The 17,849-nt window shown below is 47.7% G+C and overlaps 1 protein-coding gene across 1 annotated transcript in view; it reads left to right on the forward strand.

The window, feature by feature from the left end:
* Positions 1 to 1,322: 1,322 nt before the first annotated feature.
* The window catches only part of LOC311150053 (laminin subunit beta-1-like), a gene marked incomplete at its 5' end in the record, with an annotated part of 56,098 nt that continues 39,571 nt past the window's right edge, over positions 1,323 to 17,849 (forward strand). Inside the window, one exon of the mRNA XM_084187298.1 lies at positions 1,323 to 1,386. Within this exon, the coding sequence (XP_084043424.1) occupies positions 1,323 to 1,386 (64 nt within the window). The remainder of the gene's footprint in view (positions 1,387 to 17,849) is intronic.

Below are 17,849 nucleotides of genomic sequence, written 5' to 3' on the forward strand. Positions count from 1 at the left end.
GTTGCATCCAAAGAACACTATACCTACTGTGAAGCATGGGGTTGGAAACATCATGCTTTGGGGCTGTTTTTCTGCAAAGGGACCAGGACGACTGATCCGTGTAAAGGAAAGAATGAATGGGGCCATGTATCGTGAGATTTTGAGTGAAACCCTCCTTCCATCAGCAAGGGCATTGAAGATGAAACGTGGCTGGGTCTTTCAGCATGACAATGATCCCAAACACACCGCCCGGGCAACGAAGGAGTGGCTTCGTAAGAAGCATTTCAAGGTCCTGGAGTGGCCTAGCCAGTCTCCAGATCTCAACCCCATAGAAAATCTTTGGAGGGAGTTGAAAGTCTGTGTTGCCCAGCGACAGCCCCAAAACATCACTGCTCTAGAGGAGATCTGCATGGAGGAATGGGCCAAAATACCAGCAACAGTGTGTGAAAACCTTGTGAAGACTTACAGAAAACGTTTGACCTGTGTCATTGCCAACAAAGGGTATATAACAAAGTATTGAGAAACTTTTGTTATTGACCAAATACTTATTTTCCACCATAATTTGCAAATAAATTCATAAAAAATCCTACAATGTGATTTTCAGGAATTTTTTTCTCTCATTTTGTCTCTCATAGTTGACGTGTACCTACGATGAAAATTACAGGCCTCTCTCATCTTTTTAAGTGGGAGAACTTGCACAATTGGTGGCTGACTAAATACTTTTTTTCCCCACTGTATGTTCGATTTTTTTGCCATGTTGACAAAAAGTCTTAGAAATTGTTTTATTATCATTGGTAGGATTTGGTACTATTTGACAACAACTTTATTTTGTTTGAGACAAGTCAGATTAGAATAGTTGGACAATCAGTAATCTGTGTTCCCACGCACACATCTGAAGGGAACAGGCTCTGACCCATTTAGCCCTTAAAACTGTGTCTGTGGAGACTGTGCACACACAACTCCTTTCTCTCCTCAGTCTCACGACACGGTCACAGAGGCACCCCTGACCTCTAAGGTCTAGGACATCCCCCGGACTCCCTGAGATCCAGTGGGTGAGGGTCACCAGCACGTAGAGACATTTCCTAATAGATCTTTAGATATGTTACACCCTGACGAGTTGTAAAATCTTTGTCCCAGCGAACATGCAGTCAAAATAAAGGCGTTGTCATTATATGAAGAGTGCCTTTGGTCCTTCTTGTTTTCTACGGATATACATTGTGGATTATGATGCAATAATTATTATGACTTTGAAGATCAATTGATGATATTTCACAGAGGTATTTGTTTGTCTAACTCACTCACACACACACGCTCTCTCCCACTCTGTGTTTCAGCCTTCCCGCATGACCTTCTGTCAAGGTATATTGACGTCCGCCATGGCTGCATATCTGGGCTTCTTCATTTTGGGTGAGTGGAGGTTTCATTTTCATCCTGCTCTCTGTAAACATGACGTTTACTGTATTGCAGTAGGTTTCTAAGGTAATGTATTCCGTCCTCTCACCACCCCAATCCAGAACCACAACAATCTCAGCAAAAAAAAAATACTCTCACGGTGTTGAAATACATGATGTTGATGTTTGTCACTCAGAATCAGCTGCTTCCCCCAAAACAACGGGATAACTGTTGTATTTTAGGAACATTGAAAGTACACATTTTCCAACTCTCACTTACCTGAATCATCTATGGGAACATTAGGCTACAGAATCCCACACTAGAGTAGTTTGAGGCATCTGGTTTTGAAAACAGGCTTTGATGACCTTGTCTGCAGTAGAGCCCCACAACAACTCACTGTTTTCTCCATTCCTCCAGTCACACTAACCTCTGACCTAACCTAGTTTGTCTCGCTCTGAACCATGTGTTTCTGGTCCTCGGTCTCACTCGTATCACCCTCGTTCCCAGTCCATGATCGTAAGGATTTATCATTTCTTAATTTGCTGTTCACACACTCTTTTTTCTGCCAAACATCCCTCTCCTCACTCCAGTTCACCTTGGTGAGATTCTATTTCCCAAACAGAACCACTGCTTTTTTGGTTCCCTCTCTCCAGGGTTGTGCTGGAATTATATCAGACAGTTTAGCCATGTGGTCTGGGGAATGCTAGTGCACACTGAAAGTAAATTAATTAATGCAGCCAAACATCAAGGAAGGAAGGAAGGGAAAGTAGAAGAGACTGGGTAAGGAAGGTAAAGCCGGGAAGAGAGGAGGGTAAAACAGGGAAGAGAGGAGGGTAAAACAGGGAAGAGAGGAGGGTAAAACAGGGAAGAGAGGAGGGTAAAACAGGGAAGAGAGGAGGGTAAAACAGGGAAGAGAGGAGGGTAAACCCAGGATGAGAGGAGGGTAAAACAGGGAAGAGAGGAAGGTAAAACAGGGAAGAGAGGAGGGTAAAACAGGGAAGAGAGGAGGGTAAAACCAGGACGAGAGGAGGGTAAAACAGGGAAGAGAGGAAGGTAAAACAGGGAAGAGAGGACGGTAAAACCAGGACGAGAGGACGGAAAAACAGGGAAGAGAGGAAGGTAAAACAGGGAAGAGAGGAGGGTAAAACCAGGACGAGAGGAGGGTAAAATCAAGACGAGAGGAGGGTAAAACAGGGAAGAGAGGAGGGTAAAACAGGGAAGAGAGGAAGGTAAAACAGGGAAGAGAGGACGGTAAAACCAGGATGAAAGGAGGGTAAAACAGGGAAGAGAGGAAGGAAAAACAGGGAAGAGAGGAGGGTAAAACAGGGAAGAGAGGAGGGTAAAACAGGGAAGAGAGGAGGGTAAAACAGGGAAGAGAGGAGGGTAAAACCAGGATGAGAGGAGGGTAAAACCAGGATGAGAGGAGGGTAAAACAGGGAAGAGAGGAAGGTAAAACAGGGAAGAGAGGAGGGTAAAACCAGGACGAGACGAGGGTAAAACAGGGAAGAGAGGAGGGTAAAACCAGGATGAGAGGAGGGTAAAACAGGGAAGAGAGGAAGGTAAAACAGGGAAGAGAGGACGGTAAAACCAGGACGAGAGGAGGGTAAAACAGGGAAGAGAGGAGGGTAAAACCAGGATGAGAGGAGGGTAAAACAGGGAAGAGAGGAGGATACAACAGGGAAGAGAGGAGGGAAAAACAGGGAAGAGAGGAGGGTAAAACAGGGAAGAGATGAAGGTAAAACAGGGAAGAGAGGAGGGTAAAACAGGGAAGAGAGGAAGGTAAAACAGGGAAGAGGAGGGTAAAACAGGGAAGAGAGGAGGCTAAAACAGGGAAGAGAGGAGGGTAAAACAGGGAAGAGAGGAAGGTAAAACAGGGATGAGAGGAAGGTAAAACAGGGAAGAGAGGAGGGTAAAACAGGGAAGAGAGGAAGGTAAAACAGGGAAGAGAGTAGGGTAAAACAGGGAAGAGAGGAGGGTAAAACAGGGAAGAGAGGAGGGTAAAACAGGGAAGAGAGGAGGGTAAAACAGGGAAGAGAGGAAGTTAAAACAGGGAAGAGAGGAGGGTAAAACAGGGAAGAGAGGAAGGTAAAACAGGGAAGCGGAGGGTAAAACAGGGAAGAGAGGAGGGTAAAACAGGGAAGAGAGGAGGGTAAAACAGGGAAGAGAGGAGGGTAAAACAGGGAAGAGAGGAGGGTAAAACAGGGAAGAGAGGAAGTTAAAACAGGGAAGAGAGGAGGGTAAAACAGGGAAGAGAGGAAGGTAAAACAGGGAAGAGAGGAGGGTAAAACAGGGAAGAGAGGAAGGTAAAACAGGGAAGAGAGTAGGGTAAAACAGGGAAGAGAGGAGGGTAAAACAGGGAAGAGAGGAAGGTAAAACAGGGAAGCGGAGGGTAAAACAGGGAAGAGAGGAGGGTAAAACAGGGAAGAGAGGAGGGTAAAACAGGGAAGAGAGGAGGGTAAAACAGGGAAGAGAGGAGGGTAAAACAGGGAAGAGAGGAGGGTAAAACAGGGAAGAGAGGAAGTTAAAACAGGGAAGAGAGGAGGGTAAAACAGGGAAGAGAGGAGGGTAAAACAGGGAAGAGAGGAGGGTAAAACAGAGAAGAGAGGAAGGTAAAACAGGGAAGAGAGGAGGGTAAAACAGGGAAGAGAGGAAGGTAAAACAGGGAAGCGGATGGTAAAACAGGGAAGAGAGGAGGGTAAAACAGGGAAGAGAGGAGGGTAAAACAGGGAAGGGAGGAGGGTAAAACAGGGAAGAGAGGAGGGTAAAACCGGGAAGAGAGGAGGGTAAAACAGGGAAGAGAGGAGGGTAAAACAGGGAAGAGAGGAGGGTAAAACAGGGAAGAGAGGAGGGGGTTGAAGAGAGAGGTCAGTCATTTGTGTTTAGTGAAGACATAAAGAGAACAATGAGGAAGGCCGTTAGAGAGAGTAAGAAAAGCTCATTAGTGTCCACTTTAGAAAGAATGGGGTGATAGAGAAAGGGAGGGCTATTAGGGCACATTCATTACCAGCAGTGTGAGACAGCAGAGAGAGGCCTGAGAAGGCAGTCTCTGTGCCCTGCAGCACTTGCACACACAGACTGATGCACAAACTTCCTCAGAGGTTACAGGTTATGGGCATGACTGTTCAAACATGTTATACAGTAGCTGGTCAGTTCTGTTAAAGTCGGATAATTACATATTTCGAAAGCACACTGTAAAACATCCTGCAGTGACACTTTGTCAAATTCCATGGCAATGGTCCATGACAAATGTGCGGGCAGCCATTTTGCAGCTGTAATACTGTGTGCAATGCGTTCGATTTTGTCCCATTGTCTCAGGGTAAGGACTGAGGAGGAGAGTCCATGGGCGTGACTGGCACAGCAACAGCTTCCGTAGAGAGGAAATAGACACAAACCCCACACTTTCCTTCCTTCTTCCTCCCCATTGGTTGACTGGGTTGTTGTTGTTGTTTTACTAGTGTGTTGTAAGGAATGGTAATCATAGCTGATTTATACACTCTCTCTATCTGTCTCTGTCTCTGTCTCTCTCTCTCTAATGGTATGTCTCTGTCTCTGTCTCTGTCTCTGTCTCTGTCTCTGTCTCTATCTCTCTCTCTCTCTCTCTCTCTCTCTCAATTCAATTAAATTACAATTCAATATAAGGGCTTTATTGGCATGGGAAACATATGTTTACATTGCCAAAGCAAGTGAAATAGATAATAAACAAAAGAGAAATAGCCTACTTTAAAAAATAAAAACGAAACAAAGATTAACGTTGAATGCTAATCAGCTATCATAGTCAGCTACAATGGTGAGGCTTTACCACAGCAGCAGCATCAGGCCTCATTCACTCCAAGCCACTGAAGGAGCAATGGTAAAAGCTTTTCCTGGCAGGATTTGACTGTCTGTTGACTGAACTGATACTGATGTAAAAAGGGCTTTATAAATCAATTTGATTGATTGAGCTAGCACGCTAGCCCTGTCAAGCTAGTCTGCCTAACTGACACCAGCAAAGCTTAACTCGTATCGCGGTTGGCTCATTGTAGCCAGGACCGCTGATCCTGACCCAAGTATGTGCCTGTCAGACTCATTTTTGGAGTTGGAGATGGACGGTAAAGCCATGAAATGAAAGTAATGTGACAGCATGAAAAATTTATGCACTCACTAACTGTAAGTCGCTCTGGATAAGAGCGTCTGCTAAATGACTAAAATGTAAATGTAATGTATATTATGTATATATACAGTGTTCTAATGATGTGCAAATAGTTAAAGTACAAAAGGGAAAATAAATAAACAGAAATATAGGTTGTATTCATGCTGCTGTGATTGCTCTCTCTCTCTCTCTCTCTCTCTCTCTCTCTCTCTCTCTCTCTCTCTCTGTGTGTCTGTCTCTGTCTCTTTTTATTGCTCTCTGTCTCTGTCTCTGTCTGTCTGTCTGTCTCTCTCTCTCTCTCTCTCTCTCTCTCTCTTACTTTCTCTCTCTCTCTCTCTCTCTCTCTCTCTCTCTCTCTCTCTCTCTCTCTCTCTCTCTCTCTCTCTCTCTCTCTCTCTCTCTCTCTCTGTGTGTGTGTCTGTCTCTGTCTCTGTCTCTTTTTATTGCTCTCTGTCTCTATCTATCTATCTATCTATCTATCTATCTATCTATCTATCTATCTATATATCTATCTATCTATCTATCTATCTATCTATCTATCTATCTATCTATCTATCTATCTATCTATCTATCTATCTATCTATCTATCTATCTATCTATCTATCTATCTATCTATCTCTCTCTCTCTCTCTCACTTTCTCTCTCTCTCTCTCTCTCTCTCTCTCTCTCTCTCTCTCTCTCTATCTATCTATCTATCTATCTATCTATCTCTCTCTCTCTCTCTCTCTCTCTCTCTCTCTCTCTCTCTCTCTCTCTCTCTCTCTCTCTCTCTCTCTCTCTCTCTCTCTCTCTCTCTCTCTCTCTCTCTGTCTCTGTCTCTGTCTCTGTCTCTGTCTCTCTCTCTCTCTCGTAGATTTGTTGTCTCTCATTCCCTAATCCCTTTATACATGATCATTATGTTTAATTCTCCATTTCATACACCATAATCATACTCTTCTCTCCAGAGCAGTGCAGGGCAAGTTGAGTGAAGTGCAAACAAGGGATTTGTCTCTGCTTTCCTGTGTTGACACCATTGTGCTGCTGACTGATGATCCTGCCTCTCATCTTTCATCAGTCTCTTACTACAAAAGAGGAGCCACTCCTCAGACTGCTGTTCAGGCGAGATCTGATGCAGTAATGGTTCTGTATAGCTTTGCAGCTCCTCCCTTGGTTTACCTAATGTGTGAGATAATTGCTATACAACACACCAATGTATAGAGAATGGAACCTGAGAATGACAGAATTCTGGTTGATGTCTCTAAACTCTTCTGTGATCAGGGGTGTACCTCTGTATGACAGGGTTCCACAGCCACAACTTAAGATGCCAGAACAATGAGCGCTGAAAGCTTTTTTAACCTCTCTAGTCATGCAGCCCAAGCTTATTGTATTAGGTCATCTCACATGGTAAGCACTAGCTACTTAAATCTTTGAAGATTCAGTTGAAAATCTGTCATTTAAATCCAACAGAATCTGGGGTATTTCTGGAACGTCTTGCAAATGATGGGTTACTAGCAGCAGCTTTAGTCTCTGTAGGATTGTCAGAATGGGCCTCTGCAGGGCTAATTGGTGACTGAGGTGTGTTTTGACACACCTGCGTGCGTACGCAACCACCTGCACGCACACACACACACACAAACACACACACACACACACACACACACACACACACACGCACACACACACACACACACACGCACACATACAGTGGGGGAAAAAAGTATTTAGTCAGCCACCAATTGTGCAAGTTCTCCCACTTAAAAAGATGAGAGAGGCCTGTAATTTTCATCATAGGTACACGTCAACTATGACAGACAAAATGAGGAAAAAAAATCCAGAAAATCACATTGTAGGATTTTTTATGAATTTATTTGCAAATGATGGTGGAAAATAAGTATTTGGTCAATAACAAAAGTTTCTCAATACTTTGTTATATAATATAATAATAATATGCCATGTAGCAGACGCTTTTATCCAAAGCGACTTACAGTCACGCGTGCATACATTTTTGTGTATGGGTGGTCCCGGGGATCGAACCCACTACCTTGGCGTTACAAGCGCCGTGCTCTACCAGCTGAGCTACAGAGGACCCTTTGTTGGCAATGACACAGGTCAAACGTTTTCTGTAAGTCTTCACAAGGTTTTCACACACTGTTGCTGGTATTTTGGCCCATTCCTCCATGCAGATCTCCTCTAGAGCAGTGATGTTTTGGGGCTGTCGCTGGGCAACACGGACTTTCAACTCCCTCCAAAGATTTTCTATGGGGTTGAGATCTGGAGACTGGCTAGGCCACTCCAGGACCTTGAAATGCTTCTCACGAAGCCACTCCTTCGTTGCACGGGCGGTGTGTTTGGGATCATTGTCATGCTGAAAGACCCAGCCACGTTTCATCTTCAATGCCCTTGCTGATGGAAGGAGGTTTTCACTCAAAATCTCACGATACATGGCCCCATTCATTCTTTCCTTTACACGGATCAGTCGTCCTGGTCCCTTTGCAGAAAAACAGCCCCAAAGCATGATGTTTCCACCCCCATGCTTCACAGTAGGTATGGTGTCCTTTGGATGCAACTCAGCATTCTTTGTCCTCCAAACACGACGAGTTGAGTTTTTACCAAAAAGTTCTATTTTGGTTTCATCTGACCATATGACATTCTCCCAATCCTCTTCTGGATCATCCAAATGCACACTAGCAAACTTCAGACGGGCCTGGACATGTACTGGCTTAAGCAGGGGGACACGTCTGGCACTGCAGGATTTGAGTCCCTGGCGGCGTAGTGTGTTACTGATGGTAGGCTTTGTTACTTTGGTCCCAGCTCTCTGCAGGTCACTCACTAGGTCTTGTATGTCTTCCATTTCCTAATAATTGCTCCCACAGTTGATTTCTTCAAACCAAGCTGCTTACCTATTGCAGATTCAGTCTTCCCAGCCTGGTGCAGGTCTACAATTTTGTTTCTGGTGTCCTTTGACAGCTCTTTGGTCTTGGCCATAGTGGAGTTTGGAGTGTGACTGTTTGAGGTTGTGGACAGGTGTCTTTTATACTGATAACAAGTTCAAACAGGTGCCATTAATACAGGTAACGAGTGGAGGACAGAGGAGCCTCTTAAAGAAGAAGTTACAGGTCTGTGAGAGCCAGAAATCTTGCTTGTTTGTAGGTGACCAAATACTTATTTTCCACCATAATTTGCAAATAAATTCATTAAAAATCCTACAATGTGATTTTCTGGAGAAAGAAAATCTCAATTTGTCTGTCATAGTTGACGTGTACCTATGATGCAAATTACAGGCCTCTCTCATCTTTTTAAGTGGGAGAACTTGCACAATTGGTGGCTGACTAAATACTTTTTTTCCCCCACTGTATATACGCAACCAGTGAGGTATGAAGTGTGTTCAGAGGGCTGCTGTTTGTCTGTCCCCCCAGCCCAGGACCCAGGCAGCTGCTCTGCTCTCAACTCCCACCTGGTCGTCATCATAGCTATCCCAGGAACTCAGCTCTAATTCAGTTAACCTCTTAAGGATCGGACCCTTTCTTTAAATTTTCGCATAAAATGACATACCCAAATCTAACTACCTGTAGCTCAGGACCTGAAGCAAGGATATGCAAGGAAACACTTAGAAGTTTGTGGAAATGTGAAATTAATGTAGGAGAATATGACACATTAGATCTGGTAAGAGATAATACAAACAAAAAAACTTGTGTTTTCTTTTTTTTTTTTGTTCCATCATCTTTGAAATGCAAGGGAAAGGCCACAATATAATATTGCAGTTTAAGCAGTGTGTGTGCAAAGTTTCAGATTGATCCAGTGAAGCATTGCAATACTGGAATATTTTGTATCAAGTTTGCCCAAATGTGCCGAATTGGTCAATTGATACATTTTCAAGTACATAACTATGGAGAACATACAAAAATGATATGGTAATACATAATGTAAGTTTACACACTCCCAGGAATGTCATACATGATGGATCATTAGCTAATACACTAACTTTCACACATCTAGATGGCTGGGCGGGGTGGGTGTGGAGCCAGAGACAGCAGGGGTTCAAACTGTAGAACCCAGTTCCTACATTTGAATATAAAAATTGATTTTATCAAACAAAACGATGCTACATTTTATCTCTGGGACCCTTAGGATAACAAATCAGAGCAAGATTACTGAATGTAAGTACATTATTGTCACGATCGTCTGAAGAAGCGGACCAATACGCAGCGCGTGGAGTGAACATGATGACTTTATTTAATAAAGCAACCACGAAAAACAACAAATGACGATAGTGAAGTCCTCTGTAACACTGACAGAAACATGGAACAAAAACCCACAAACCAAGGAGAAACCACACAGTTTAAATATGGCTCCCAATCAGAGATAACGAGCCGACAGCTGACACTCGTTACCTCCGATTGGGAGTCATATGACTAATCAAGAACAATACCCAAACATAGAAATGAACAACTAGAATACCCAACATAGAAATACACCCAAACAATGAAAATGAACAACCCTGGCTCAAATAATCAAAGTCCATGGAGCCAGAGTATCACAGTACCCCCCCCTAAAGGTGCGAACTCCGGGCGCACCAGCCTACAGTCTAGGGGAGGGTCTGGGTGGGCGTCTGTCCATGGTGGCGGCTCTGGCCCAGGTCGTGGTCCCCACCCCACCTTAGTCACTATCCGCTTCCGTAGCCCCCTCCACCTGACCACCCCCCAACTAAACCCCACTGGATTAAGGGGCGGCACCGGACTAAGGGGCAGCACCGGACTAAGGGGCAGCACCGGACTAAGGGACAGTACCTGACTAAGGGGCAGCACCGGCCTGAGGGGCAGCACCGGACTGAATGGCGGATCCTGGCTGGCTGGCTCTGGCGGATCCTGGCTGGACGGCTCTGGCGGATCCTGGCTGGCGGAAGGCTCTGGCTGATCCTGTCCGGCAGAAGGCTCTGGCTGATCCTGTCTGGCGGAAGGCTCTGGCTGCTCCTGTCTGGCGGAAGGCTCTGGCTGATCCTGTCTGGCGGAAGGCTCTGGCTGCTCCTGTCTGGCGGAAGGCTCTGGCTGCTCCTGTCTGGCGGAGAGCTCTAGCGGCTCCGGTCTGGCGGACGGCTCTGAAGGCTCATGGCAGACGGGCGGCTTTGCAGGCTCAGTACCGACGGGCAGTTCCTGCGGCGCTTGGCAGACGGACAGTTCAGACGGCGTTGGGCAGACGGGCAGTTCAGACGGCGTTGGGCAGACGGACAGTTCAGGCCCCGTTGGGCAGACGGCAGACTCTGGCCGTCTGAGGCGCATCGTAGGCCTGGTGCGTGGTGCCGGAACAGGAGGTACCGGGCTGAGGACACGCATCTCAGGGCTAGTGCGGGGAGAAGCAACAGGGCATGCTGGACCCTGGGGACGCACCGTAGGCCTGATGCGTGGTGCCGGAACTGGAGGTACCGGGCTGAGGACACGCATCTCAGGGCTAGTGCGGGAAGCAGCAACAGGGCATGCTTGGCCCTGGGGACGCACCGTAGGCCTGATGCGTGGTGCCGGAACTGGAGGTACCGGGCTGAGGACACGCATCTCAGGGCTAGTGCGGGGAGAAGCAACAGGGCATGCTGGACCCTGGGAACGCACATAAGGGCTAGTGCGGAGAGCCGGAACAGGGCATGCTGGACCCTGGGGACTCACATTAAGCCTAGTGCGGAGAGCAGCAACAGGACGCACAGGACTCGGGAGACACACAGGAGGCTTGGGGCGTGGTGTAGGCACTGGTGGGAAAGGGCTGGCGACGCGCACCGTATCCCTGGTGCGAGTGGCCGGAACAGGCCGGGCCGGGCTGGCGAAGCGCACCGTATCCCTGGTGCGAGTGGCCGGAACAGGCCGGGCTGGGCTGGCGAAGCGCACCGTATCCCTGGTGCGAGTGGCCGGAACAGGCCGGGCTGGGCTGGCGAAGCGCACCGTATCCCTGGTGCGAGTGGCCGGAACAGGCCGGGCTGGGCTGGCGAAGCGCACCGTATCCCTGGTGCGAGTGGCCGGAACAGGCCGGGCCGGGCTGGCGAAGCGCACCGTATCCTTGGTGCGAGGGGTCGTAACAGGCCGGACCGTACTGGAGGCACACACCACTGGCTCTACCCCGGGAACTGGAACGGGCCGGACCGGACTGGTAATACACCCCAGTACCACTCGCCGTGCCCCTACATCTCCTTTCCCTACTTTGGCCAGTGACCCCCGTAACCTGGTTGCCTCTTGAATTCGCCCCTTCTCTGCCTCCGTCAGCCCTGTGGCAGCCTCCTGCTGCCCAGCCGCCCAAGCCATGTGCCCCCCCCAAAAAACGTTTTGGGGTTGCCTCTCGTCCTTCCGACGATGGCCCTGCTGACGCCGTTGCTCCTCTCGCCGTCGCCTCTCCACCGTCTCGCTCCATGGACGGCGATCCATCCCATCCAGGATCTCCTCCCAAGTCCAGGACCCCTTTCCGTCCAAAATCTCCTCCCATGTCCAGGAAGCCTTTGGAGCTGGGTCCTGTTGCCGCTTGACACGCTGCTTGGTCCTTTGATGGTGGGTTTTTCTGTCACGATCGTCTGAAGAAGCGGACCAATACGCAGCGCGTGGAGTGAACATGATGACTTTATTTAATAAAGCAACCACGAAAAACAACAAATGACGATAGTGAAGTCCTCTGTAACACTGACAGAAACATGGAACAAAAACCCACAAACCAAGGAGAAACCACACAGTTTAAATATGGCTCCCAATCAGAGATAACGAGCCGACAGCTGACACTCGTTACCTCCGATTGGGAGTCATATGACTAATCAAGAACAATACCCAAACATAGAAATGAACAACTAGAATACCCAACATAGAAATACACCCAAACAATGAAAATGAACAACCCTGGCTCAAATAATCAAAGTCCATGGAGCCAGAGTATCACAATTATTTACCTTCAGAGGTGAATGTATCAAACCAGTTGCCGTGATAAGTTTTCTGTTGTTGTGCACTCTCCTCAAACAATAGCATGGTATTTTTTCACTGTAATAGCGACTGTAAATTGTGTCTGTAAAAAGAGTGCAGGTAGATTAACAATAATTTAAGCTTTCTGCCCATATAAGACATGTCTATGTCCTGGAAAGTTTTCTGTTACTTACAACAGTCATGCTAATCACATTAGTGCACATTAGCTCAACTGTCCCGTATACAGTACACCGATCCTGTAGAGGTTAAAGACAGATTACTGGGTATTGTGACTTTCTTAAACCCTCCCTCCGCCCTCCTTCCCTGGGCGGCACTGGCACAAAGTGCAGGTTGCTGGGATATGTGCCCTTTTCTCCTCAATCACACGCAGTCAGGAATCTAGGTCATGTTCTCTATGATTGCACATTCATTTCAGGTGTGTGGAAGTGTTACCTTTCACCTTCCATCTGTATCAACTGGTGCTTTGCTATGTGGTCTCCTACTGTATAATTAATACAGAACTGGATGGAGACAGTGTCCTGTTAAACATTAACCATCAGTGACAATGTTATCTGATTGATTCTATCACACAATTTGCTGTAATTGGATAAGGGTCAACACTGACAGCTATGATGGCAGTGAGGGGACCCACCATAGACTAGTCTAGGGAGAGATGATCTCAGGGCAGTGGACCCGCCATAGACTAGCCTAGGGAGAGGTGATCTCAGGGCAGGAAGCGGTGTAAGTCCAGTAAAAGTAACATGGCTTGACGAGGCCTAGCTGCTCTGACAGAGAGTGTATTCACTGCTGTGCTCAGAGCTCCAGTCCAGTGGCTGAAAATGTCTCAGGTGGTAGTGAGTGGATGAAGGCTTGACTCCCAGAGGAAAGACAGTTGCAGTGAAGCCCAGTAGCGTGGAGGTGGAGGATCCATCATGCTGTCCACCCTTGTCAGCCTGACGTCCTGCTTCTTTCCCCATCCCAGTGCCCCCCAGCCTGTTTAGAGATAAGCAGTACGGTGCATGTGTGGACGGGCCCTCCACACTCCAACACACACATTCCACCTCCGCACAGGGGCATTGTGGGAGGGGTCGGACTGTCTGGAACTGTCCGTGTCCGACACCTGGAAGGTTTTTCTTAATGAATAACATTTTCCTCTCTCGCAGTCTCCCTGCATTCTTGCCACAGCCCCCTGTTCTGAATGGAGATGGGGCGTGTGTGTGTGTGTGTGTGTGTGTGTGTGTGTGTGTGTGTGTGTGTGTGTGTGTGTGTGTGTGTGTAGCTCAGAGGTGGGCGGTGTACAGACACGTGCTTGACCAGCGCTCTAATCAGACCGCAAAAAAACAGATGGCGTCAACAGCAGTTTTAAAACCTACAAAAGCCCTGTGTTTATGGTTTGCACACACACAAATACATTAGCATTAGGATCCGACCTACAGTAACGTTCTCTAACATGGGCAGAAAACGGTGATGTACACGGTAGTTTTACTTGATGTATGTACATTTCATCAGTGATTTTGGGAAGCAGCTGTATTATACCCTGCTCTCAATGGGATCCCAGGTAGGATTTGAAATGTTCTTTGAAATGTGTGTCGTTGTTATTGAGTGCAATAACAGAGTAGGTTACCAGGGCCCTCCCCAAATACACTATACAAAACACATCCACACAAAGATACACTCACAGATGCAGGGTGCACGCACGGGCACACGCACACGCGCACAAGCACACACACACACACACACACACACACACACACACACACACACACACACACACACACACACAGAGCACCAGTCTGCAGTGGTGCCTTGTAATTACCAGCCAAAACCAGGTACATTTCAACATCGGGGAGAAAATAGAACAGCCATCTGATGAGAGGATAGAACTCCAACACCACATACTGTCATTATAGTGAACCACAGTGAGGTGGACAATTCAACACAATCTGGTCATGGTTCAACCACACAGGGGCTGAGATACACTAGATTGTCCACTCATGCAACATACACATTGTATCTTAGAAAAAGCCTTTAGGTTCTGTATCACTGTCAGAGCTAACATGTCACAGAGAGGTGCCCTAGGGGTCACAACTACAGTTACCCCCATCGGTGTCCTTCATCTCTGGTGAGCTACAGTATGCTAATCGCTCTGCTCAACGCTTCTAACGGGACTGTTCTGTTTGCCCAGGGAGAGTCAGATCGGATGTATGTTCAGATCAATATTCCAAAGGTCAGCCTTTGATTTAACCTGCAGGTTTACTGTACCTGTACTCAGGTGTGTGAGTGGCTGAATGTATCCTGCTGGTCTCAGGTGTGTGAGGGGCTGAATGAATCCTACTGGTGTCAGGTGTGTGAGGGGCTGAAGGTATCCTACTGGTCTCAGGTGTGTGAGGGGCTGAATGTATCCTACTGGTCTCAGGTGTGTGAGGGGCTGAAGGTATCCTACTGGTGTCAGGTGTGTGAGGGGCTGAATGTATCCTACTGGTCTCAGGTGTGTGAGGGGCTGAATGTATCCTACTGGTGTCAGGTGTGTGAGGGGCTGAATGTATCCTACTGGTGTCAGGTGTGTGAGGGGCTGAATGTATCCTACTGGTGTCAGGTGTGTGAGGGGCTGAATGTATCCTACGGGTGTCAGGTGTGTGAGGGGCTGAAGGTATCCTACTGGTGTCAGGTGTGAGGGGCTGAATGTATCCTACTGGTGTCAGGTGTGTGAGGGGCTGAATGTATCCTACGGGTGTCAGGTGTGTGAGAGGCTGAAGGTATCCTACTGGTGTCAGGTAGGTGAGGGGCTGAAGGTATCCTACTGGTGTCTGGTGTGTGAGGGGCTGAATGTATCCTACTGGTGTCAGGTGTGTGAGGGGCTGAAGGTATCCTACTGGTGTCAGGTGTGTGAGGGGCTGAATGTATCCAACTGGTCTCAAGTGTGTGAGGGGCTGAATGAATCCTACTGGTGTCAGGTGTGTGAGGGGCTGAAGGTATCCTACTAGTGTCAGGTGTGTGAGGGGCTGAATGTATCCTACTGGTGTCAGGTGTATGAGGGGCTGAATGTATCCTACTGGTGTCAGGTGTGTGAGGGGCTGAAGGTATCCTACTGGTCTCAGGTGTGTGAGGGTCTGAAGGTATCCTACTGGTGTCAGGTGTGTGAGGCGCTGAAGGTATCCTACTGGTGTCAGGTGTGTGAGGGGCTGAAGGTATCCTACTGGTGTCAGGTGTGTGAGGGGCTGAAGGTATCCTACTGGTCTCAGGTGTGTGAGGGTCTGAAGGTATCCTACTGGTGTCAGGTTAAGGCCCAGTGGCGTATTGCCTTGTGTTAATGCTTCCCTGCTCCTTCACTGGAATTCAGGGAATCTGCTTCAGTTAAATATTTTACTTGAGCACGGGCCAAGTCATGGTATATGATCTGTGTATATTTATCGGTTAGCCAACGGTACAGGACAAAAGGACATGGTTTCTCTTATGGCCTTGCACAATAGCAGCCTGTGAAGCAAGCCAAGGCAGGCTCGTTAATCTGTCTGTGGATTGGAGCGTCTTTTTATGTGTTCAATTAGAAAGCTCTGTTGAGCTCTATGTGTTGCTGTCCGCTGATCTTGTGGCCCTATGTTTACTTGGTTCTCTTATATTGTAATTGACACTTAAACATGCCCTAATGACTAGGTGTCTATGGAAAATATGACTATTTCATTTCTCATTGGTAACACAGGATGTTTTTAAATACACATCACACTTTCCACCTCCGTCGTGTCCCAACATGCTGTGTGTTTGCTGTTCCCTGGTCCTCTGATGTTGACAGAGGCCCCAGTGATCTCTGCATTTCTTTCCATATCTCTAGCTGCCTCTCTCTTTCTCCCACTCTGTAGAACGTAATCAGTCCCCTCCTTCCTCAACCACTCTCCCCACCTCCCTCAACCACTCTCCCCTCCTCCCTCAACCACTCTCCCCTCCTTCCTCAACCACTCTCCCCTCCTCCCTCAACCACTCTCCCCTCCTCCCTCAACCACTCTCCCCACCTCCCTCAACCACTCTCCCCACCTCCCTCAACCACTCTCCCCACCTCCCTCAACCACTCTCCCCTCCTCCCTCAACCACTCTCCCCACCTCCCTCAACCACTCTCCCCACCTCCCTCAACCACTCTCCCCTCCTCCCTCAACCACTCTCCCCTCCTCCCTCAACCACTCTCCCCACCTCCCTCAACCACTCTCCCCACCTCCCTCAACCACTCTCCCCTCCTCCCTCAACCACTCTCCCCACCTCCCTCAACCACTCTCCCCTCCTCCCTCAACCACTCTCCCCACCTCCCTCAACCACTCTCCCCTCCTCCCTCAACCACTCTCCCCACCTCCCTCAACCACTCTCCCCTCCTCCCTCAACCACTCTCCTCACCTCCCTCAACCACTCTCCCCTCCTCCCTCAACCACTCTCCCCACCTCCCTCAACCACTCTCCCCACCTCCCTCAACCACTCTCCCCTCCTCCCTCAACCACGATGATGGCTTGGTTATTCAGAGTCACTGATGTGGAGAGAACATTTACGTGGGTGAGTGGGACAACAGGGTGTAACACTCAGAGCCCAAAAGAGGGTATAATAGGGGCATTCTGCGGTGGCCCTGCCCCCTCTGAACACCCACGGGTGCTGAGGGAGCTATCCAGTTCATCACTCACAGATTATGACAGCAAACCAAAGATGAGGTCACAACAACACTATTTACTGTCTCTATTATTACGGCCAGCGTCCAGGTGTGAGGAGCCGGAAGCAGCACAACCACTAGAATGTCATAAAGACCAACTCCAACTTCAGTCGAAGGGAACAAGTGATTTATTTACCTCTCTTAAATGTTCACATCTGACTCCTGGCCTGAGGACAGTAAAGTCACCTGACCCTTGTCACCTGTCTTATGTAACCTGATCTGATACCATTATGACCTGACCTATTTAACCTGATCTGATACCATTATGACCTGTCCTATGTAACCTGATCTGATACCATTAGACCTGTCCTATGTAACCTGATCTGATACCATTATGACCTGTCCTATGTAACCTGATCTGATACCATTATGACCTAACCTATGTAACCTGATCTGATAACATTATGACCTGTCCTATGTAACCTGATCTGATAGCATTATGACCTGTCCTATGTAACCTGATCTGATACCATTATGACCTGTCCTATGTACCCTGATCTGATACCATTATGACCTGTTCTATATAACCTGATCTGATACCATTATGACCTGTCCTATGTAACCTGATCTGATACCATTATGACCTGTCCTATGTAACCTGATCTGATACCATTATGACCTGTCCTATGTAACCTGATCTGATACCATTATGACCTGTCCTATGTAACCTGATCTGATACCAGTATGACCTGTCCTATGTAACCTGATCTGATACCATTATGACCTGTCCTATGTAACCTGATCTGATACCATTATGACCTGTCCTAT

The sequence above is a fragment of the Coregonus lavaretus genome (assembly GCF_964263955.1).
Source record: "Coregonus lavaretus genome assembly, chromosome: 22".
Taxonomy (NCBI): Eukaryota; Metazoa; Chordata; class Actinopteri; order Salmoniformes; family Salmonidae; genus Coregonus; species Coregonus lavaretus.